Raw genomic sequence first — 26,104 nt, 5'->3', positions numbered from 1 at the left:
AGCCCCTTACGACGGTGTGAAGAGCGCCCGTAGGGCGCGATGAATCACCTAGTACATATATAATTATACATTAATTCAAAATTATATATAAGGGTGAAGAACCTAGAGGTAAAGGGGTGCATAAATCACCATGTGTCCCAACTATCAGAGTGGGAATACAAAGTACCAGATACTGGCTTCAATAAGAATAAGTAAAAAATATATATTAATATTACTAAATGGATAAGCAAACCCCCGGGAGGTTATTTATGTATATGAATTATTAGTTAACAAATATTTGTATTCCCATTTAATTTAAATTTGGTGATTTTGATATTTTTATTTTATTTTTATATTACAATTATATATATATATATATATATATATATATATATATATATATATATATATGTAGAAATTGGCTGGCACTCCTCCTCCAAGTAACAATAGTACCCCTGGTGCCCTTCCACAGCAGCAAACAAGCGTGTAAATATAGAGTAGAGACGGATGGCACTCAGTGGGATTTGCGTCGGAAATAAACAGACCACACTTGGGTTAACTTCTGCCAACGTTTCAAATCTAATTGGATAGATTTTTCGTCAGGGACAAATAACATAACAATACAACATACCTTTATACTGGATAACACCAATAGTGAATGTCCCACGTTCCCGCCGCCATCGCCGCCGGCTGTGGATCATGACGTCATCACCCGCCTCCACAATAAGCCGGGTTGCTGGGTGTGTGGGCGGTTCCGCTGTGTGGCCTGTGCAGCGTGACAGCTGACCTCATCACGCTGCGCAGGCCGCACGCCGGGTATGGGCGAAGCCAGGCAGCGTCTGAGCGCGTGCTCAGACGCTGCCCGGCATTAGACTGCACATGTGCAGTCTAATCCCGAAATCCCGGGATTGGAATCTCCAATCCCGGGATTGAAATCCCGGCATTTTGGAGGCCAAATCCCGGGATCCCGCCGATCCCGATCCCGGGATTGGCCACCCTAGCATAGACCTTTCTATAATTAATCAATTAACTAACTACAAGGCATCAACCCGGGAAGCATACATTTGAGGTTTAACCATTTAAACCTCTCTGCATTCATATCGCTTATATATTTCATTTTTTTTACACTGCTATTATGTGCCAATTCTGTTCCTCCAACCTTAACACACAAGTGCGCTTCTCATGTTAGGACAATAGTACACACAATTACTATACATCATTCTGGGTTTTATTTCCAGGTTATTTCAGCTCAATGTATTGCTGTTGACTCATGATGTACATGTCTACTCTGATCCCGGAGGTCCTGCTCCTTCTTGCACAGTTACCAGTAGATGCAGGAAGGAAATGGAGTGGACCAGGTACTACCCCCAACCTGGAGGAGATTATAATTGGAAGGTGCTATGATTATATTGAAACAGTGAATCCTTCTGTGGGGTAAGTTCTCTGCTAATTTCTGAATTATTTCTATTTAAAAAGTAATATAGCCAATCCCGGATGAGCATTATACAGTATCTTTTTATAAGCAGGGTCGGACCGGGTCATATAGGGTCCACAGGGGAATGCAAGAGCAGGGGCTTACTGAAGGGGTGTGACCAGCCTTGGTTAGGAGTGGGCATCAAGAGGCGCACAGCCACCTCTTATTATTATAATATCAATTACCGGTGCCCCTTTTATTCGATTATAAAAAACTGCGGCACAGTTTTGGTAAAATATATTATACCGGCATGGTGGTGTAAATACCTATGGTCAATATCCCAACACGTACATGATGCCGACTGTTGACTGTCCATATATCGACATGATCATATTTCCTATCAACATAAAGCCGAACATGTTAAAATACCGACACAGTTATAATAACGAAAATCACTGTGTGTTCATGGACACCGTATAAGTGTCCCGCATCCCCTCGCATGGCTCGCTGCACTCGGCACACTATAATATTCTCCCTCTATGTCCACTGGGATGGTAAGTCGGTTTTAAAAAAATGTCGGTAGTCGGGATATTGTTCATCTGCATTTGGTTGCATTCCTAGGGTGAATGGTAATAGGATGAGAGATTCAGAAAGTGAGAGATTTGGTAAGAAATCTCCAATTTTTTTAAAGCGGCAATCATTTACACTGCAAAATCAAAATGGATTTTGCAGTGTAAATGACTGCCGCTTTAAAAAACCCTGGAGATTTCTGACCAAATCTCTCAATTCTGCATCTCTCATCCTATTAAATCTCACCCCTAGTGTACATATAGAAAGTATACATATACAGTATTCAGAACTACAGAATATGAGAATTTGTGCATATACGCTACCCATTATACATACATATACAGAAGGAATAGGCAACATCCAGCACTGCAAATGTTGTAGAACTAAGCATTCCAGCATGACCAGTCACAGTTTTAGCATTCACTAACAGAGACACTGTGGAAAGGCATGGAGGAATGTGTAGTTCCACAGTAGCTGAAGGGGTCAAAGTAGCCATCTGGCTCTTCTGACCCTGCGTGACTGACATAGGGACTGGGGCTGGCCAAGATGCTCCGCCTACTGTCACGCTGCTTGTCTTCCCAGCATAGAGGCACGGGGCTCTTTTACTGATATGGGGCGGGATTCTCTAACATCCTCCGCCACACATCGCCAGCATTCACACCCAGAAGCGGTGCAGGGCGGAGGATCGGCGGTGGGTGCGCAGGGCACGGAAAGGGAAGCCCATAGGCTTCTATGGGGTTACGCCATCTAGAACTGGCATAACCCCCACAGCAAAGCCCCGGCGGTGGGGCTTTGCTGCATATGAAAATGCTGTAAAAACCCCAAAAACCCCATTGAGTGGACATATACATATCATACATACCTCAGCCACTAATATCAGTCTGCATGCCATGAGAAGAAGCCAGAATGGACAGGTAGCAGATGATTGTGAGTGACACAGATGTGGCCCACCTATAGCTGCCGATGGGTCAGTCAACAACCTCTTATGAGTTCTTCAATTACATTTAACAGATATTGGCACTCAGTACTGTCCACATATAGCATAAAGAGCCCAATCATACTTACATGTCCATTTCTTTGAGTACAGGTCCTGAAGTGACATCAAATGATCATAGTTCTCTCATTGCGTCAATAGAATGAAAACCAGAATAATATAGCATATATAGAATAAAATGAACACCCGAATCTCTCAGTGTGTATACTTTATGTGGACACCCAAAAGAGTGCTCAGATAGCTTCTATGTGATGTTAAAATAAACTGCGCCCACATATAAAGGTTTCTTTAAGCAATCCTCTGCTTCCAACATGTAAGGCTAAAAAATAATCTGTCAGCACCAATGGTCATTTAGACAGTTTAGGCTGGGGTGTGTGTGTGTGTGTCATACACTGCAGTGTGGCCGGATCTTGCAGAACAATATCTGGCCACTGCTGAACGGATTTCAGGGAAAAAGTGCGGCGCAGCCACATACATAGTACATTGTAATGTATGTGTTCTTCCCAAAATCTGACCGTCCCGCTCACCGACCCGGCGGCTGTGGCCCTCTAATGTGTAGGCGGTCACATAGGAGCCTGTGTGCAGTCTCCTTGCTGCAGCTGATCCCACTTAACACCGCTATGTGTGGCCCGGCCCTTATGCCTATCATACTTCATATAGATATCTTTGGGGAGGGTATAATCCTTGTTCTTCCACTGTCTTCCTGAAGTATGATAACTGTGCCAAAAACCATATGGGCTTATAATCATTTAAACTTATTTGTATATCATACAATAAAATAAAAAAAATAGTATATGTAGAAATGCAATGAAGTGGATCTATTGAACCGGCATGGATCACAGGTAATCTAGAGAACGTCACTTAATCACTTAAAAAATTCCAGTGCCCCTTCCCCCCCCCCTCCAAGAAGGGGCTAGGCTATGGAATACAGGCTCCGCTGGCGGAGCTGACAGGCGACCCAGGCACATTACATATGCACGGGGCGGGGACTCGCTCATTTAATATGCACTGCACTGGGTCCCCGCTCATTAGATATGTACAGGGCGCAGCAGCGTAGCTTTGTTTGGGGCGCCCCCCCGCCGTTAATGGGGGGCGCCCCCCCTCCCCGCCCATCCGTCCGGCCGGCCCCCCGTGCCCCCTCCCCCCATTGCGGCATGCTTACCTGTCCGCGCGTTCCGGCTTCCCTCCTGGCTTCAATAAATTCTATGCAGACGGACCACGATAAAATGGCCGCCCCCATACCGCAGACAGTTTCAGAGAACAGTCTGCTTTATGGGGCGGCCATTTTATCGTGGTCCGTCTCCATAGCATTGATTGAAGCCAGGAGGGGAGCCGGGACGCGCGGACAGGTAAGCATGCGGGGGATGGGGGGTGGGGGGATTACTATAGCACCCCCATATGCGACCGCGGGGGCTGCAGTGCTATAGTTACGCCACTGACAGGGCGGGACCAGCTTAGCGCTCACTGCTGCCTGGGTCGCCTGTCAGTTCAGCCAGCGGTGCCCACCACAGACCCTGCTGGCACCGCTCCCCCCAAGCCGCCACAGGGTCTTGCACATATGTAGCTACGCCACTGGGTGGCAGCACCTTCACTTTAGTGACTGGACCTGAAAATTCCCACATAGTAAAATAATACAAATAGCCCACGCACTTTTATCCAACACTTTTTATCCCTCTAAAGCAGGCATGTCCAACCTGCGGCCCTCCAGCTGTTCTGAAACTACACATCCCAGCATGCCTTGCCATAGTTTTAGCATTCCCTAATAGCAAAACTGTGGCAAGGCATGATGGGACTTGTAGTTTCACAACAGCTGGAGGGCCGCAGGTTGGACATGCCTGCACTAAAGGGTCTTATTCAATGAACGAGAGTGTTTGGGTAATAAGAACATTTAAACCTGCATGATTGAAAGTCGCCTTCGTGCTTGGAAAGTGGCATGGTCCTTCAATATACAGCATTGTGGAGGCATTTGAAATCCAGGGAATGTACATTCAAGTATGATTGGACTCATCATATTATTGTTATGTTATATGAAGTCTACTGTACTGAGGGCTTATACCTGTTCGGTCTTGGGTGTCTGAATACATCTTCGCCCAGCAGCTGAATGAGATACATCAAAGTATTGGCAGAGTGTCTATAAGTACGTGCAGGGTGGTTGTTAGACGACACACTCCGAAGATATAACCAACTGAAGGATTTATTCAAGTGGCAGGCTTGTAGATTACAACAGTACTTTTGCAGTTAACTTCAGACAGTAATACAACTGGTACATTGGGAATTCACAGTGTCTGATTGTTACTTAGCTGTAGCGTTTGGCTTGTGCAGGGTTAATGGCTATCAACTGGTTTACGCTGGCGGTATCTCTCCCAGTCGTCGCTGCTGCCAATGATGATGGATCTCCCTGTGCAAAGGTCACGCTTGTAACGGGATTACAGCGGGGCTTGCTCTTACGCGCTCCGGTGCACGTGGAGCTACAAACAGCATGGATGGAGTCACACACGTTCTGAGGCACACACTACGCGGGGACTTCCTAACAGGAAAGGGAACGCTGCCAGCAGGGTCAGGGGTCTCTGCCCTGCTATACGCTTAAGCGAGCTGTCACTCAGGGTGACGCCTAGCTACGTTGCTGCAAGGGGACAAGGCAGACTGTGAGCCTTACACTAGACAGTGTATGGAGACAGGCGCTGAGCGCTACAATCTAACACTCCCCCTCGCTCAAGGCTGTCTTCGGCTACATAAAAGAACTTAATACAATGCTTTGTCCTTTTGTGATACCTGTAACCGAAAATATGGTTAGAGAGAAAAGACATTCAGAACATCAAAACTTCAAATCAACATTTTGAACTTAGACAAGTCCACAGTCCTTCACGAACTTAATAAGCAAGTTTGACGACAGTCCTTTAGTAAGCATGTCAGCAACATTCTGTTCACTTGCAATGTATTCAACATCGATGGACTTGTTCTCCACTAGTTCTCTGATGAAGTGGTGTCTTATCGCGATGTGTTTTGACCTTCCATGATGCTTGGTGGTGCAGGAAAGATCTATTGCTCCCCTGTTGTCACATGCGATACTGATAGTCTCTTCTTCATAAAGTAGACCTAACTCACACAAAGTCTCTTTGATCCAGAGTGCTTCCTTTGATGTCTCTGTAAGAGCCATGTATTCGGCCTCAGTTGTTGAGAGAGCAACGGTTGGTTGTTTTCTACTCGCCCAACTAACTGCAGCTCCGGCCAGTGTGAACAGGTAACCGGTGTGGGAACGACGATCATCTTCATCTGCTCCCCAGTCGGCATCGCAGAAGACTTTCAAATTTGAATTGCTTGTCTTGGCGAATTTTAATTTCAAGGAACTTGTACCTTTTAGGTATCTCAGGATCCTCCTCACTGCGATCCAGTGTTGTCTTCCAGGATTTATTGCAAATTGGCTCACCCGACTGACTGCATGAGTGATGTCTGGACGGGTTCCAATACTTGCATACATAAGACTTCCAACCATGCTCTTGTAAGGAACATCTTGCATTTCCTCTGCTTCTTCTTGTGTGGTTGGTGACATACCTTTTGTAATCTTGATGCTTTTGTCAATTGGTGTATTTACTGACTTGGAGTCTGCCATTCCATACTTCAAGATTGTTGCCTCGATGTACATTTGTTGGTCGACTGTGACTGTTCCCTTTTGCAAGTTTTGAACAATTCTCATTCCCAACAGATGATTGGCTGGACCTAAGTCTTTCAACTTGAATCTCTGTTTTAGTTGATCTCTCACACTTGTAATGTGATCTTCGTGACCTGCTATAAGTATATCATCCACATAGACTGCTATGATGAACAACTTTTCTCCCAGAGTTTTGTGATAAAGGCAGTGGTCAGTCTCTGATCTAATAAAATTCATTTCAAGTAGTACTTTGTCCAATTTTATGTACCAGCAACGACCACTCTGCTTCAGGCCGTATATGGATTTCTTCAGAAGACACACCTTTTCTGTCTGAAGTTCATCCTCATTATAATGATCTGGCGATTCCATATAGATCTCTTCAAGTAGTTCTCCATTTAGGAACGCTGAGTCGAAGTCTAGTTGGTATAGCAGTAAGTCTTGTAAGGTGGCGACTGCAATTACTAACCTGAGAGTGTTATACCTCGCAACAGGTGAGTATATCTCCCCATAGTCAATTCCGGATCTCTGTGTGTATCCCTTAGCAACAAGACGGGCTTTGTAACGGGCAACTTCTCCGTCTGAATTTAACTTCTTGCAGAAGACCCACTTGTTCTTGACTGTCTTGCGATTGCTTGGCCTATCTACTATGGTCCAAGTATCGTTCTCTCTCAGTGCTGATAGCTCTGTGTCTATTGCAGATTTCCATTTCTCCCAATCACTGCACGCTTTCGCTTCTTGAATACTCTGAGGTTCACTGAAAACAATATTCGCATATTCTTCCTCATATCTTCTGGCTGGTATGCCCTTGTTTCTTCTTATAGAAGCTCTGTTTGTTGGTTCGCTTCCTTCTTCAGTATTTTCTGTTTCAGGTATGCTTTCTATTTCACACACCTCTACTAGTGCTTGCTTTTCTTGTTCTCTTGCTTTTGTGGGTGATGCTGTTTCTTGAAATATCACATCTCTTGATTTCAGAAGACGTCTGTTCTCTGCATCCCAGAGTCTGTATCCTTTGCTCTCCTCACAATAGCCTAGCAATATGCACTGTCTTGATTTTGGGTCAAGTTTCTTCCTTTTCTCCTTTGGTATATGCGCATAAGCTCTGCTCCCAAAGACACGGAGATGACTGATGTCTGGCTTCTTCCCAGACCAGGCCTCTAAGGGGGTTTTTCCCTTCACTGCCACTGTAGGTGTTCTGTTTTTCAGGTATACTGCAGTAGATACAGCTTCTGCCCAAAAACTTTTCTCTAGGCCAGCATCACTCACCATCGCTCGTGCTCTTTCAACGATTGTTCTGTTCGCCCTTTCACTTACGCCATTCTGTTCAGGCGTATAGGCCATCGTCAGCTGATGCTTTATGCCATGCCTTTTTAGGAAGTCGGTTACTTCTCCATTTTCGTACTCTCCCCCATTGTCGGATCTCAGGACCTTTAGCTTTAGGCCCGTCTGAGTCTCCACTAGGTTCTTGTACTCCACAATTTTCTTGATCACCTCACTTTTCTTCCTTATGAAGTATACGTGTGTCATTCTTGTGGCGTCATCGATGAGAGTCATGAAGTACTTGTAACCACTGGTTGACTCCTCTTCCATTGGTCCGCACACATCTGTGTGCACCAGAGCTAACTGTGTTTCTGCTCTGCTCGCTGACTTGGGAAATGGGTTGCGGGTCTGCTTGCCTTTTATGCAACTCTCGCACACAGGTCTTCCGGTGTCTTTCACTGTGATTCCTGTTGCCATCCCATCAGCTAGTTTCTGGACATTATCATATCCTAAGTGTCCTAAACGTCTGTGCCAGAGTTCCATCGACTCATTTTCAGCAGAGGCTGCCAAAGCTACACATTCATCTGTGTCTAGGACGTATAGTTGGTTGCATCGGGTTGCTGAAGCAATTACAGTCCCTCTTTCATTATGCACCATACACCTGCCCTTTGCAAACTGGACTCTGTAGCCTTTTGCCTCGAGTACGCTGATAGCGATGAGGTTACTTCCCAATTCTGGTACATACAGGACGTCTTGAATATCTGTGACTACTGTCTGTCCCTCAATTCTTAGTCTCACTGTGATTGTCCCAACATTTGATGCAGTAAGGACCTTTTCACCAATCCCGGTAACTGTTGTGGGTGTACACTGTGTTAAAGAATTGAACCACTCCTTGTTGCAGCTGAAGTGTCTAGAGGCTCCCGAGTCCATGTACCAGAGATCCCTCCTTGGCTTGTCTGTTACATTCAGTGCTGACTCGTTCTTCTTGTCATGCCGCTTGTGCATGCCACTAGTGTTCTTCATCCTGCATTCTGAAGCCTTGTGCCCTACTTTGTGGCACACATAACATTTGAACGTGCATTTCTTGGGTTTCGCACCCTTTGCTACTAAGGCAGAACCCTCAGCCATGGCATCCTTGTGGATTCTCTCTTGGAACTGTAGTAGCTTGGCTCTCACAACTTCAGTTGTAAGCTTGGTTTCATTTGACTCTAGTGCGACAACCAGAAAGTCAAATTCTTCTGTCAAGTTCTGCAGCATTACCATCGCCACTTCTTCCTCATCCACTTTTGCTCCTACACATGCCAATTGCTGAGCTATCGATAGTATCTTATTAATATAATCGTTCATGTCCTTGCATGCATTCAGCTTTGTTCCATACAGTGTGCGTCTTAGACTTATCCTTCTCATTAAGCCTTTATTCTCATAAGCACCTTGTAGAGTTGTCCACATGTCCTTAGCGGACTCCTTCCCACAGATAGTAGAATAAACATGCTGCTCCACAGCCAGGCCTATTGTGCCAATGGCCTTGTCTACCTCTTCTGGGTTTGGACTATCTCCTGGGGCTATTGTGACTTTCCATAGCTTCTCCCTCTTAAGCTGCATTTCCATAGCGAACTTCCATGTAGTATAATTCTCTGAGCCTTTGAGCTTTGGAAAGTTCATGCTATGCCCTGTACTGTGCATTCTCGTTAACTCTTCCACAAATGGCAATTCAGAGATAATTCCTTTGTATTCTTTTATGTACTGCGCTAGCACTTTAGGGGGTTAATCTTCGCGCACGTGACGTGCTGGGCCCATAACCTATTGGCAGAGTGTCTATAAGTACGTGCAGGGTGGTTGTTAGACGACACACTCCGAAGATATAACCAACTGAAGGATTTATTCAAGTGGCAGGCTTGTAGATTACAACAGTACTTTTGCAGTTAACTTCAGACTGTAATACAACTGGTACATTGGGAATTCACAGTGTCTGATTGTTACTTAGCTGTAGCGTTTGGCTTGTGCAGGGTTAATGGCTATCAACTGGTTTACGCTGGCGGTATCTCTCCCAGTCGTCGCTGCTGCCAATGATGATGGATCTCCCTGTGCAAAGGTCACGCTTGTAACGGGATTACAGCGGGGCTTGCTCTTACGCGCTCCGGTGCACGTGGAGCTACAAACAGCATGGATGGAGTCACACACGTTCTGAGGCACACACTACGCGGGGACTTCCTAACAGGAAAGGGAACGCTGCCAGCAGGGTCAGGGGTCTCTGCCCTGCTATACGCTTAAGCGAGCTGTCACTCAGGGTGACGCCTAGCTACGTTGCTGCAAGGGGACAAGGCAGACTGTGAGCCTTACACTAGACAGTGTATGGAGACAGGCGCTGAGCGCTACAATCTAACACAAAGGACATTTTGTGCTCTGACATCCAGGAAATGAGGATTTCAGAGGTTTGGCTGATTTCACATATTCACCAAGCTCCAGAATGCAATACATTCCGCCCTGGGGGCTTCTGTTCGCTTTCTGCACTGAGAGGGATCCAATCGTATTCCTCCCGGTGTTCACTGTGGCATGTGCCACTCAGTCATTCGATAGCTTCTGATAACTGCCTGGCAAGCAACTCCAGTGTGCATCACTGCTGGTTATATATTGTTGCTTTTCCCATGCACAGACCTGTGACTGACATACAGTATAGCACTATGTTCAAGATGGCAGAACTATAGCTAATGCAGGGGTTGTGATTGCCGCAGAGCCTTGAAGAAGTGAGGAGTGCTGGTAATCTGATTTTGCCCTTCCAAAGCCTGGGCTTGCTGGTTTCTTAGAAAGAGCAGAGCACACTTGCCTACCCTCCTGGAATGGCCGGGAGGCTTCCGCAAATCAGGCCCCCCTCCCTGCCCCCTTGGAAGGTGGGCAAGTCTCCCTAATTGCCCCCACACCAACCTTCCCGCTGCATCAAATACCTAATTTTGCGGGTCCTCCCCCAATTCACGGATCCACAAATTGTCATGGTTGCCTGTCATGGAGGTGGGGCTTGGGGACATCAGACTCATCCGGCCCCTGACACACAGCCTCATCCCACCCCCCTTTCACTCCTAGCAGGGCTTCTCCCAGATAGGAGTGAAAAATAGTAGGGAGGTATGGAGCAGAGTGGGGTCCTCAGAATAGTGTCTCACCTAGGCCAGATGTTTCATGCTTCAAAAAGTGATCAATGTTGCCCTGTATAGGGTGAAAGGAATGACACCATTTCACACTCACCTTTATTTATGTGTTTTACAGTAAGAAGAACTGCTCTGCTATATGGAGTGCCTTCAGAAGTGCATTTGCCAGCAAGGATCCATGTTCTGTACTCCCATCTTATTTTGAGTTGTATATCAACCTGACGCTGCATGACATCCCTGCAAATAAGGTTCTCTATATTGTTTATGAAGCATAACACATGAGGGTGCATCGCACACCTTGGGCCTGATTCACACCTGAGCGCTATTGTGCGATGTTACAGATGGCTGCGAGTAGATAGCCACCACCCAGACAGAAAGAAAACCTGCCCCGTGTAAATTAGAAAGTGAATTGTTAATGGATGGCTATTCGCTATCCACCCACAAATCTATAAGCAATTCACAAAACAATGAATGGTTTTTCCATTCTATGCAAATGTGACTCTTCCCCAATTCTGTGGGGGGTATTCAATGCCGCAGCGAGCGGCCGGCGAGGGGGTTAAACAGCGAGGATTGCTGAAAACCAGCGATCCTCGCTGTTTAACCCCCGCGCCGGCCGCTCGCTCTATTCAACGTTCTGGGGAAATCCTCGCCGTCACAGGATGGCGAGAATTCCCCAAAACAACAAGACCCGCGGCTGCTGCAGAAAACTCGCAGTTTAGTCGCGGGTCTCGCTGCTTCTGGAGGAGCATCCGCCAATTCCCCCTGGCTCAAAAAACGGAGCGAAGGGGAATTGGCGTATGAGGGGGCTGTGTTGAATGCTGTCAGGGTGAGTGGTGATAGTGAGCAGGAAGCTCTGCTCGCTGTCACCACTCGCAAACAGCATTGAATACCTGCCTGTGACTGAGACAGGCTGGCACTGACATCACATGCCTCCCTGAGCACGACTGCATTTTCACGACGCTGCCAAAAACTGGCGGTTACCACCCACTGATGGCCACTTCCTGTCATTCAAACAGCGGACAACTTGCGATTGAAAAAAACCACTGCATGTGCAGTCTATTGATAATACATTGCCGTACCAATTTGCAAAACAGGGATCAGGTCTGAATAACCTCCACTACCTGGCTAGCTTACCTATAAATTGCCACATTTATAAAAGTATATAAATGTAACAGGATATAAATGTAACAGGATTGCTCAACATGAATACATAATGCAATCTAATCGCTGGGTGATCGTAGGGCAGCGATCAGATTTGAATAACCCCGTCACGATCTGGGCGCAGAGATTCCCCAGATATGCCAATCTGAGGATCGCTGCCATGACGCCTTACTCGTATGGTAATTCAATGCCGTTACTGGCTGCCACAGTCAAAACAAAGATACTAGAACTAACATTAATATTTTTTAATCTAAGTCAAACACTTGAACGCTTATGGTTATTTAAAAAAGAACATTACAAGATATAATAGTTAGAAAGTACAATTTCAAGAAAAAAAAAATAGGGGGGAAAAATCCACCGATCTCTTTACCAGTAGCATGGAACAATGGCGCGAAGTTGAAGCCGCTTCAGTTCTTGGGTATCATCATAGAGACGAAAGAGCACTGCTTGAGAAATATATTTATCACCTTAGCCATAGTGTATTTTCTGACCTGTAAGGATGACCCCCTGTGGTCAGTGTATAAATACCTGTTTCCAGGCAGCTCCATGCCTTTCGAGTAGCCTCTGCAGCTGCCCACACAGACCCATTTTCCAATTCTACACTGGCAGCATCCCTAACTGACATACAGTATCAGGAATGCATACAGGACCCATCAGTTCACTGTTCCCACAAGGTACATTTCCCACATTGGTACACTACAATACATTATCAATATTTACACCATATCGACCTGGTGGATTTTTCCAGGGTATCTTTGAATTAACCTGAGCTTTTTTGGCAATACATAGGATCATTTCTGCTTTCTTACAATTAAACAGCTGCATATTATCAAGCATGGTCCCTGGGAAGGAAGGTGGTTTGCTGGGCATGTTGGAAACCTTGCATCAGAAACATCAGATTCAGCTATATATGTGACACACATTCGGCCCAAGTCAGTACCAAGAAACACATTGGTGGGCAAATGGGGCAACACACCCATCTCCCGGAAACCTCCAGTCCAAGTATACCCAGGCCATGGCTACCTCGAAGTTGGTTCCCCCAACATTATGTACATCAATTATCTTTCTGCAAATAAAGTTCTCCGGGTGCACTAAGGTGGGATGGACCAAAACCAAATCTGCGCCACAGTTACTGCTTTACTACAACCACGAGTTGGGGCGATTGAATACACGGGGCTGCTGGTTCTAAAGAATTAAATTTGATAGACCTTCAGGCACTGAATATATTACACAATGATTACTGGACAATGATACTGGACACACTGATAAAAAGTTTAAAGTTTATATGCATATTAATATAAATGTACATAGAATTAATAAAAACATGACAATAGTAAAAACACAGAAATAACTGTAAAAAGGAATTGAAAGGCAGTATAATGTAATATGTACCAAATGGTAATAATTTGGAATAAGATTGCAATTAGTCACGTCAGATAGGGAGGGTTAAATCACTCCCCAATAGGTTAGTGTTACAGCCTTAAATAAGTAGCCCTTAAAGCCTGCATCTGTTTGTAGCTCCAGCCGGATATATATTATGCTCAAAACAGTCACAACTTATTTAGCATGTAAGCAAAAACACGCATTGGCAGTTTAGGATGACTTGGATCTCACCAATGATTAGCCTTGGTTAATCTCCTTAGCCTTCTATTTTTAGACCCAACAGCGCAGTGTGTTCAATCCTCCCACTCTTTTTTTGTGCAACCATTTGTGAGTATTGGCTAACTCACAGAACACCTGCAGCAGTGGTTAGAATTTTGGCCAAATTTGGCAATACAAACTTATACTTTTACTGGCACTCTATGAGCACCAGGTTATTGTAGCTTTGGGTGGAGTTTCAGATACTCCCCCGACCCTACATCACTTGTCCTTCCTACAGCCACTGATACCAGATTCTTGCTGTCTCCTGCCCGGGGTCCTCACATGTACGATTGGTTGGAGAGGGTGCCATCTTCATCACTGGGCAATTAACACTAAGGTGCCTGGGGTCATCAAACAAATAATATTGGCACCTCATGGCCAAAACCGGCTTTCCCCTCACCCTCTTAACTTTGGACAAAACAGGGGTGGGTGATGAAAGGGCTCCTCCAGGTCATTTTTCTCTCCAGGCAGGTTGCCCCAGCGGTCCCCAACTGCCTACTTTCCATGGGAGGACAGCAAATGCCTCCAACGCTTTTCCATGTAGGGCATGGATTAGATACAGTAAGTGACTGGCATCCAATTGCATTGTCCTTTCAAAAGTCCTGAAAAAGGTGTCCAGCCTGCCCTCCTTTTCCATCATTGGAAATAAATCTTGAAGCGGGCAATTGGGATTTGCTATCTACAACTTGATCTTGCAATCATCTTCCTTCTCTGCAGCAGCCGCCTCTCATTCCTAAACTGCTCCATAAGCTGCGGTACCGTTGCTGCATCTGGCTCTTTCCTACTTCCGAACCATTTGAGATACAGATCCAATCTGAGAATCGCTGCTGTGACACCTTACTGATTATCTTGGCGCATGCGAAAATTCAACGAGGTTCCTGCCACCAGTCAGAACACCAACTTTAGGGCCTTCCCAAGGCAAGCTGTTACTCTTTCCCGCACACAGATTATTAATACTTAATCAAAATGGTAACTAGCCTCTCAAGGCCTGAGTTGAAAAACAGATACTAGAACTAAAAATATATTTTTTTAACCTACTGTAAGTTAAACACCTCAAAGCTTATGGTTACAGAAAAAAGAATGTTACAAGACATAATCGAAAGTCACACAAGTAAATTCAAATTTCAAGAAAATAAAAATAGGGAAATAAAACCCACCAATCAGATTACCAGTAGCATGGAACTATGGTGCAAATTTGAAGCTGCTTCAGATATTGAGTATCATCATAGAGATGAATGAGTCTCGTTTCAAAGATAATGAACCATGTTTTCCTCCAAACATACATTTTTATCCCCTTGCTGACTATTCTTGGTCCCTCCCCACTCTGGGATAGTTTTAACCTTCTCAAACTCAGAATCAATTGTGTAAACTGAACTGTGGTACAGGGTTTCCTGGTGACCTGGTAATTACCTATCCCATTCTGTTTGAAGCTAGGTGATCAGGTTTATATCAGATATGCTGGGACACTTATAGATAGCTGATAGGGAATATTTATCACCTTAAATAGCCATATGGGGCCTACAAACGTACCAATTTAGGGGAATTTTTTTAAGTGATCTCACTATGGGCCAGATTCTCTAAGCTTCAAAAGTGACAAAATGGAGAGTGATAAACAGCCAGCCAATCAGCTCTACCTGCCATGTCACATACTGTGTTTGAAAAATGTCAGACAGGAGCTGATTGGCTGGTTGTTTATCACTCTTCATTTGATCACTTTTGAAGCTTAGAGAATCGGGCCCTATATCGTTTAGAATGTGCCCCTACATCGCTCCGTGTGTAGAGGCATAGTGATAGCGATTAATATACAGCATGCTGAATAAATCTAGTTAATCGCCAGGGTCAGGAACAGTGTTCTCAGCAGGCCCTGACAGAATGCTCATCTCACAGCGCTGACACATCGCTGTGTGCTGAGCAGTGGCGGCTCCTGCCTTTAGACTTAAGGGGGGGCTGCAATTTCCTGGGTAATGCTTAATAGTCATTAATTATTTGCAGGTTATTTAGTTTGATTTGCGCTGTAATAGTGTTTGTATGCAATTACTGTAAATAAATGATGTACTCATATACACACAAACAAAGGTAAAGAGCAAAATACACCCTTTTACATAACTTTAATATTAATTAAAGTACACAAAATGATACTCTTTTTTTTTTTCTTTTTTTTTTGCATGTTAATTTTTATTTGAATTCTAATACAAATGAAAGGTTACATCAATGGAAACATTTTCTTTAGTTTTTGAAAGGCTCAGTCTTATACAATCTCGTCCATCACATAAGAGAAAGTATTATACTCAAGTATAAAACAAGAATGTGACATACATGATAGCATTACATTTGAACAAAGTTCCCAATAAACATTTTTTAGCATTAACTTGTTGTGTACAGGTTTAACAGAAAATATATCTCAGCTATATATTGTGAAGGAAAGAGAAGGGGGGAAAAGAAAGAAAGAGAAGATAAGGGGAAGGGTATATAGATCTACACACAAATATTATTAAAGTAAAATAAACTTCCATGCACCTCTCTGGTGCAATGCATACCTTCAGCTGCATCACACTGACTCACCGAAGTCTGGGCATGCTCACTGCAGAGGATTTGCTTCTGCTGGGCTGCACACAGGGCCGGTGCTAGGGTGTCTGGCGCCCTCCTGCAAATCATAGATTTTGCGCCCTTTCACATTGCCATTGCAACAAGCTGCAGCCCGATTGTGGGAGCGTATGCAACATACAATCCTATGGAGGATCTCAGGTGCATGTACATGTATGCATACACCATCTCAGCGCTGTGTCCGCAAAATGTTGCAGGCACTAAAGGTGCCCATACACGCTGCGAGAATCGCATACGTTATGGGCTAGATCGCATCGCATGGCATGCATGCGATACGAAAGCAGTACAAAAAGTATGTGCAACACATACTTTTGTACTGTGCGATGCCCGCAGGAGCGCACATCGCATCACACGCTGCTATTGCAGCGTGTATGGCCACCTTTAGGCACATAACCCAGCCCATTATTTAAAAAGTGTATAAATTAATATAAAAAATCTACAATTATTAAAAAATTTGTTATAAACATGTATAATAAAAGATTCACTGTTCTTTTGCTGTTTAACTCTTGTGCAGTCCCTCCTCTTCTATCTGCGTAGGCAGGACGCTGAGGACGCCATTACACCCCTCTCGTGACTGAGGGGGAAAGGAGGGGAGAGAAGGAGGAGATGGTAGAAGAGGGGAGGAGCTAGAGGGGGCGGAGTGTTGAGGACTGGCAGTGGCACTGGCACAGCACACTGAAAAGAGGGAAGGAAGGGGAGGCGGCGCTGCTGCCTGTTCGTCCTTTGATTGATAGCTGACAGGCGCAGGGAGCAATGGGTAGGAGGCAGATCCGGACATAACATGTCATCCAGGCATTCACAGACAGCACTACATGCCTCAGCACAAGTGTCCGTGAGGAAGAGGGGGCACGTCCCAGGAGGAGGACAGTGTGTGAACGGTGCAGGGAGCTGCTCAGCCTCTCCATACTGCCGCCCGCTGTCAGACAGGCACTGCGGGCGCCGTGCAGGCTGTGTGCACTCGTGGTGCAGGGCGCAGCTGTTTATACTGCCGCCTGCCTGCTGTCAGACAGGCGCTGTGGGCGGCGTGCAGGAGACAGTGACAGTGAGGGCTGAGGCAGCTTTAGCAGAGCAGGGACGGAGCGCCTTTTCAGCATGGCGCCTCCCTGCTTTGCAGGAGCTGCTGAGTGGGTAGCGCCGGCCCTGGCTGCACAGAGAGCAGCCCATAGAAGCACTGTAGCTTTGGAGATTTGCACAGAATGGCTTCCTGCTGGAAAGCTATTGCTTTCATTGCTCCATGTACTGACAGCCCAAGAGGGGGAGGAGTTTCCTGCTCTGTGTATGATGAGCAGTAGCAGCTTCCTATAGTAGGAATCTACTACATGCTGAACTCCTCCCCACAGGGTTGGGCTGTTGCTGTGTCTGCACTGCTGCTTCATGGAGCCTTGTGAGAGGAGGTTACCAGCATGTCAGAGACACAGCCAGCAAGCACCAGAGCTCCGGAGGTGGGGGGGTGCCCACAGGGGGAAGCAGCAGAGCTCTGGTGCTGTCTATCTGTGTCTCTGGTGTTGGGATTTTGACTGGAGGGGCTGCAGCCCTGCAGCCCTATAGCAGGAGCCTCCTCTGGTGCTGAATGATCTTGCTGAGCACTCTGAGCGATCTAGGAGGCCCCTATAGTGTCTTTCCTGGCCTCTAAGGATGACCACCTATGGTCAGTGTAAATAGACCTGTTTCCAGGAAGCTCCATGCCTTTGATCAGTGCCCTCAATCACTAACCTGTGCAACTTATATAAACCCAGGAAGTACAGACCATATACAGCTGTCCACTTTCACGGATGTGGTACGGGACTCCGACAGTCAGGATCCCCGGAGTCAGACAGCATGGCGAGCGCAAAAAAGCCCCTTGTGGGCTCACTGCGCTCGCCACGCTGCGGGCACGGTGGCTCGCTACGCGAGCCACCTATTCTATTCTCCCTCTGTGGGGGTCGTGGACCCCCACGAGGGAAAATAGAGGGTGGCCGTCAGGCACCCGGCTGTCGGCGTTTTGACAGTCGGGATCCCAACGTCAGGTAAACGACTGTCGGTATCCCGACTGTCGGGAACCTGTCCTGCACCCACTTTCACATAGTAGAGGCCATGCTGTGCAGTGTTCTCAGACCTTAGAAAGGTCTTTCCCAACAGATCTCTATATATCACAATGCAACAGACAAACATGCAGGTTATTGATAATATCAGTTTGCTGTCTAGCACTACACCCACAGTTTCTGTCTGTTGGCTGAAAGGTAGAGTCAATCCTAACACTAGTATTAATTCATTGAATAAAAAAACAAAACATTAAGGAATGTTATTTTAGCAGGTATTTTATGATGTGAGCCAATCAGAAATTAGCGAAGACATTTTAAGACACTAAGCTGGTAACAGTTGATATCTGATTGGTAGACATACCTTAGGCTTGGACCAGCGGTGCAGCTAGGTGTCACGGTGCCCAGAGCAAGCACATGTCCCCCCCCCCCCCCAATTTGTAGCAGGCCACCACCTCCTCCTCCAGCTCCAATTTGTAGCAGGCCACTACCTCCCCCCAATTGGTAGCAGGCCGCCACCTCCCCCTCCCCCACAATTTGTAACAGGCCACTACCCCCCCCCCTTTGTAGCAGGCTGTCACCTCCCCCATCCCTCATCAATGATTATTAAATGTACCTTTTGCAGAGGGAGGAGGGAGACCATGGAGTACATGGAGCCTTTAGGGCAGCACACACCAGGCGGGTGGCACACAGAGCGGGCTGACGGGTGGCGCGCAGGGTGGGAGGGCGGCAGACAGAGTGGGCGGGCGGCATGGCTCCGGTGCCCTGTGAACTCTCGTTGCCAGCTCCATCCTAGCTACGCCCTTGGCTTGGACTACAGTATGCTATTCAGATACATGTACGGATTAAAAAATAAGGCCCAATGTATCCTATAATTTAAAAGGCTATCACTGCTCTTCACCAGTGTTTTGCATACCAGCGGCCACTAGATGAACCCTAACCGAGCAATTCAAGTGTTGCTCCATTTGGGGGACACTACTGGTATGTTGTGCTGTCATTTTGGTGGACTGGTAACTAGTTCTATATTACATACAGGTCCACACATAAAAAAAGACTAATAATAATTCTCATTTCTCTCTCATGCCTACTGCAGTCTCTTTTCTGGGAAAATAACCAACAGCTGGTCCACAGATACTCAGATATAACAAACCGCTACCTGCCTCTGGGTGACACCCTAATGGGGTGGCTGGCTGATCGGTTGATCTTCTGTGGATCCACCAATGATTCAGGTTAGATAATTACTATGTTAGGGTATACAGTACATATGCAATCTGGAAACTGTAATGTGAATTTGATGTGTATGGTTTATTCATGTAGTGGTTTATGGGTCCATTACATTAACATAGTATTTTCTTTATAGAGTCTTTAATGCAAAGCTTTTGTTTTTTTATAGTTAATAAATTTTCTTCTGTATTTTGAAAACAATTTAAGAAACCTTGATTGTTTCGCAACCATTTTTTGACTGATTTTTTTGACTTCATGATTCATTTTTATGCTTTTTTTTTTAAAGTTTTTTTTGTACTACACAAACTGTAAAGAATGGTAAAATCCCTAGATAAAAGGAGTCAGAATTTGTCCAAAGGATTGTCCTAATAGTGTCTAACACCTACTAAGTTGTGCTTGTATGCACTGTTCCTTAGAGCACCAGTTGTTGGGTATATACATGTCACGGTACTTGTGTATTATCACGGCGCCCATCGCATCGCAGACCATAAGGCATGCGATGCGATATCGCGCGATGTTCCCCAATGTCATACAATGTTAAAATTGTATGGCATTGTATATGGCATACAATGCCATACAATGCGATGCGATTATAAATTGTATAAGCACCCTAATGGGTTCTTATAAGCACCCTAATGGGTGCTTACAATGTTAAATGCACCCCCACGCCACCCCAACTATTAACGTGAACCCGAAGCGTGGCGAGCGCAGCGAGCCCGTGAGGGGTGGCAGTACGCGTCCTCCGACCTTTTCATACCCCCACTATCCACGTCGGCGTGGAGTTGATCTCATATTGTGTGGCGAGCCCGAAGCGTGGCGAGCCCCGCGAGGGGACGCGCATTACTTCACAGGTATATGCGTCCGCTCGCCACGCTTCGGGCTCGGTGGCTCGCTGCGCTCGCCACACTATATAAAATCAACTCCATGCCGACGTGGATAGTGGGGGTATGAAAAGGTCGGAGGACGCGTACCGCCGCCCCTCGCGGGTTCACTGCGCTCGCCGCGCTTCGGGTTCACGTTCATACTTGGGGGTGGTGTGGGGGTGCATTTAACATTGTAAACACCCATTAGGGTGCTTAAAAGCACCCATTAGGGTGCTTATACAATTTAACATCGCATAGGGGGCTTAAATCGCATCGCAGTGCATCGGGTGTATGGCATGCGATGAAAAATCGCGCAAATAAATATCGGGGGCGCCGTGATAATACACAAGTACACATGTCCCCTATATTTTGTATACAGTTATCATTGACTTTTGGTAAATTAATGATCAGTTAATGACCTATAATTTGTGATTCATTTTCATGGGCTTAGGTATTGACTATGAATCCTGTCCTGTTGCCGCTGATTGTGAACACAATGCCGATGACTCCTTCTGGAGAATGACGTCTGTTACTGTACGTTCTTATACAGGATTATTTTTTAATATGAAAATTAAAAACGTTGCTTAACAATTTTAAATCGGAAAGTATTACATTGTGAATGATAAAGAACCACAGCTTCAGGTGTTAATAATGAATACCAATATTGTGGGATGCATGGGTGTAGACAAGTCTGTCTGTTGTTACCCAGTTTGTTGATTGTTCCATCTGTTCCATCTGTCTACAACAGAAGCTGCGGCGCTATATAAGAACTGTAAATAAATAATAAATAAATACTTCTAAACATCTTTATACACAGATTTGAGACCTCTCTTGAAACGGGGGTGCCACTGTAGGGGCATGCCCAGCTCTGGGCATGAGCTGCTGGCATGCCCCCAGTGCCTTTGTGTCTTGTGAATAGATGCTGTGTGCAGTGTCGGACTGGGGCATGAAGGGCCCACCAGGGAATTGCACTCACAGGGGACCACCAAGGGGCGTGGTCTTTTTGAAGGGGTGTGGCCACCTGACCAGAGAGGAGTGGCTATACACTATGCAATTCTGAGCCAATTTCATCCGATTTCAACACTTTGGGCCGATAATCGGGCAAAATCGGCCCAAAATCGCAGATGTGTGACATCTGATCCGTAAATCCCCCACCCTGATAGTAAAGCACATAGGTACCACAGATAATACAGCAAATAAGCCCCCCCCAGATATTACAGCACATAGGTCCTCCACACACAGATAAAAGTACAGCACGTAGGCCCCCCCACATATAATACAGCACATAAGTCCTCCACACACAGATAATAGTACAGCATGTAGGTCCCCCCTCATATAATACAGCACATAAGTCCTACCCACCCAGATAATAGTACAGCACATAGGCCCCCCATATAGTACATTACATAGGTCCCCCCACTCAAATAGTACAGCACATAGGTACCCCCATATAGTACATTACATAAGTCCTCCCACTCAGATAATGGTACAGCACATAGGCCCCACCCCATAGGCGAATCTAGAATTATGTTAATGGATGGTCCCAAATCCAAATTCATAAGCAGGGGGAACCTTTTTCCCATGAGGCCATGCCCCCTTTCAGCGCAGAGGCGTGGCATCACAAAATGGGGCGTGGTATTACACTTTAGTCCACACACCGTAATGCCCATTACACATTTTAGCCAACTCCGTAATACCCAGTACACATAAATCAACATGCCGTAATGCCAATTACACATAAGGCCACACACCATAATGCCCATTACATACTATATAACAAAACGTTATGCCCATTACATATTTGACACATAAGTGCCGCTTACCTACATGCTCATTGCTAGGGAGTTCTTGCTCTATGCCAAGGGGGCTTCATGCTCGATGCCAAGGGGGCTTAATGCTCGATTCCATGTGGGAATACATGCTTGTTGCCAAGAGGGAGTGAAATTGCTCGTTGCCAAGGGGGGAGGTTATTGCTCGTTGCCAAGGGGGGAGAGAAATGCTTGTTGCCAAGGTGGGGAGAGAATTGCTTGTTGCCAAGGCGGGGAGGGTTAGCTTGGTGCCAAGGGGGGGAGGGAATTGCTAATTGCCAGGGGGGGGGGATTGCTAATAGCCAAGGGGATATCATACTACTGGATGCACCTAATTTAAAGAAATGACAGCCGGGCAGAGAGAGCTGTGTGCTACCCGGCTGTTTAGTCTAAGGAATTGCTTGTTGCCAAGGGGGATGTTACACGCCGCTGGACTCACTTAATTGAAAGAAATGACAGCTGGGCAGAGAGCGCTGGGGCATGTCCTTGAGTGTAGTGTACCACACCATATACAACTTCTACACATTATGCAACTAAATACTAGACCCCATTATAATTGCCTCTTACACATGATGCCAAATGGAATGAGCCAAATATCACATAATGCCACACAGATTAAGCCAAAATTCATAAAATGCCAAATGGATTGAGCCAAAATTCACATAATGTCACAGGGATTGAGCCAAAATTCACATAATGCCACACGGATTGAGCCAAAATTTACATAATGCCACACAGATTAAGCCAAAATTCACAATATGCTTCATAAACAGGGACATTGCGCACCAAAGGTGTGCATTAAAAATTGACACCATTATGTCCATTACGTATTATGCCAAACACCATAATGCCTATTAAAAATTATGCAACATAAGTGCTGCTTACCGTCAAGCTCATTGCCAAGGGTTCCATGCTCATTGCCAGGGGTTCCATGCTCTTTGCCATGTGGGATTACATGCTAATTGCCAAGGGGGAATACATGCTTGCAGTAACTGGGGGACACCCGCCGACAGGCAGAAGTGACAGCCATTGATAGCCGAGTAGAGAGCAGCGGGCCATCCGGCTGTATTCAGAGCACTGCAGGTCCTGGCTATTTGAAATAATACCCCTTTCACACCAGAAAATGCATTCCTGGGTTGGCCCCTTTTACACCAGCCTAGTCCCTGCATTTTCTGCTGTGAGGGGGAGAGAAAACCACCCCCCCCCCCCCTTTAACCGGCTATCTCATTTAACTGGATATATCTATGGAACCAACTGACCCATTTACATGAGGCAAGTATCATATTGAAGAACTTTTCAGTGGGCTTCGAATGATTTTGGTCCCGTTTGGTTCCAGAGTAATCTGCCCTCTAAGGACATGAACAGCTATGAAATTACATTTCAAAAATAGCTTCTGTGATGGCAGTGGGGGAACTGGCAGTTGTCGGAACTAGGTGGGGGTTGAGATTAACGGGTCCCATGTTATCCTATTGGGAAAACATTCCAGTTTTGCCAGGCGATATCTCCGGTTCCCGGGGAGCTAGCAACACAGGGTCAAGCTCATTGGAAAGCCCTGGTCCTCCGCTGATGCACACAGTTCTATTTAACCAGTCTAACTGGCTTAGCTCTGGTGGCATTTGGCTTCCAGCCCCATCCGTCCCACCATAAGGAAGGCTTGGGTCATTTGTACCCTAGTGTTCATTCTAGCACCCGCTATGTTTGAAAAGCCATGCAGTTCCTCTTCCCTGTCTGGGGTGTCGCTGTCTGCTGTAGTGCTTCTAGCACAGTGTGGTTTGTATATCAGCACTGATATGAAAACTAGTACCCGACCGGCCATCCCTTCACTAAAGAGACACCGAATGCTGGATAAGCAATGAGGCTGACATAAACCACGCAGGGTTCCAGCAGGCTACACTTGCTAGATGTCACATGTTATGTTGATGAGGATGGGCATAAGACCTATCAGAGCCAGGGGGAGGGATTAGCAGGCTTAGAACTGATCAGGAGTTAGTGTGATCCTCCTCTGTCTCAGGAAGCCCCGCCCACCCGTCCCTATTTCTCTTCTTCGGCGGCGGTAAAGAACGGTCATCTCTAATAGATCTGTGTGTATGTAGATAGTGGGGTGCGCTCTCCCTTGGCAACGATTGTCATGGGCCACGCTTCTGCACGGGGGATGGCCATTTACCATCTGCCGCGATGGTTGTGCAGGGAGAGTAAAACCCAGCGATGGTATGCATGAACATCTTTAAACCCCACTTTCCTATAATGACCGCACTTGTGTCCGTGTTTTTATTTTAGATAAGTTTATAGATAAGTTAAGCTAAGTTATGGTTTTATGTGATGATCTCGGGGTGTGACTGTGGGGATACCCGCTAGTGAGTCTATAGTAAATAGCATTAGACTGAACTTCACATCATACATTTCTTGGTAGCAGAGATACCTTTATGAGAAAAAGCAGCAAAATAATTTCATAACTCTTTACCACAATATTGCTTGTTTTCTAAGTCATTATTACTGCTACAGAATCTGCTTTTTGAGTGATGCTAGTTCCTTCAAAACACTGGTAAACCAATAAAGATTTTGGGTAAAGACACATACACACTGGGGGATTTTGAGCTGAAAGCAGCTCACTTTTACCATTCAAGCTGCTTTCAACTCAAAAGCCGCTCAGTGTGTATGGCGTGGTGATGAGAGGTGGCCACTGATGCATGCTCCCAAATCATTACCGGCTTCCGCTCATCTGCGGGTTATAACCCGCAGATGAGTGACATGATGGACAGCTTTCTATAGCGTCCTGCTATGGAAAGACATCCACCCACGGGAAAATCGATTAGACGGGTGAAAATTGCTTAGTTTGTGTGCACTGAGCGGTTTTCAGCCCAGCAATTTTCCCCAACATCGCTGTCCATACACCAGTGATTTTCAACCTTTTTCAGCTCGTGGCACACTGGGCAAGACTTTAAAATTGCCAAGGCACACCAACCGTTTTTAATCAAATATAATACATATAATATCAAATGCTGCCCTCCCCCCCCTTAGATATTCCAAGCACCAGCTCCTCCTGAGAAATTCCACACACAAATGCCCCATAGATATTAAAAGCACCAGCTCCTCCTTAGAAATTCCACACACAAATGCACCTCCGTAATTCAAAGCACCAGCTCCCCCTTAGAAATTCCCCACACAAATGCCCCTCCTTAGTAATTCCACACACAAATGCCCCTCATTAGTTATTCCACGCACCTGTCCCATAGATGGCGTACGGCCTGGGGGCTTAACCCTATATCTGCAGATATATGCAACCAAGATCTCTGTATTATCTGATTATTATATGTATATTTCTCATTCAGTGTGCAATAGGGATACAAACTGTTTTTTTTTTCCTAACCAGATTTACCCCTCCCTGTTGGCACCTGAATGACAGACCTCTGATTGAGCAGCTTGCCAATAAAAGTGTTGTCCCATAGATGGTGCCGACAGAACCCCACCGTCCATGGGGGCCTTTTGTGCATGTACCGAGACGCGCCTGCAGAGCACACAGGCTGATCCGACGTGCCTGGCGCCTGATACGCACAGGCATGTCCCAGCATTTGCTCCAGAGAGCGGCGCCGCGCACACACACACAAGCCTGAGCCGCCCACCCCTGCAGTTCACTATTTACAGTGACAGGCTCCAGCGCTGCCGGCGACTATTTGGTGAGTCGCCGTGACTCACGGCCTGGCGGCACACCTGTGAACTGGCCATACATGCTGGGCAAAACTCCACAGTGTGTATGGACCTTAACTCCATTACAACAGATGATA

The 26,104-nt window shown here is 46.0% G+C and overlaps 1 protein-coding gene across 1 annotated transcript in view; it reads left to right on the top strand.

The window, feature by feature from the left end:
- Positions 1-1,233: 1,233 nt before the first annotated feature.
- Positions 1,234-26,104, top strand: part of LOC146045020 (ADP-ribosyl cyclase/cyclic ADP-ribose hydrolase 2-like) — a 39,563-nt gene continuing 14,692 nt past the window's right edge. The window contains exons 1-4 of the mRNA XM_083163738.1: positions 1,234-1,413; positions 11,122-11,251; positions 19,521-19,656; positions 20,966-21,048. Of these exons, the coding sequence (XP_083019864.1) occupies positions 1,250-1,413; positions 11,122-11,251; positions 19,521-19,656; positions 20,966-21,048 (513 nt within the window). The 5' untranslated portion in view covers positions 1,234-1,249. The remainder of the gene's footprint in view (positions 1,414-11,121; positions 11,252-19,520; positions 19,657-20,965; positions 21,049-26,104) is intronic.

This window comes from Crinia signifera, chromosome 1, assembly GCF_055691185.1.
Source record: "Crinia signifera chromosome 1, ASM5569118v1, whole genome shotgun sequence".
Lineage (NCBI taxonomy): Eukaryota > Metazoa > Chordata > Amphibia > Anura > Myobatrachidae > Crinia > Crinia signifera.
This window is presented reverse-complemented; position numbering and strand designations above follow the sequence as displayed.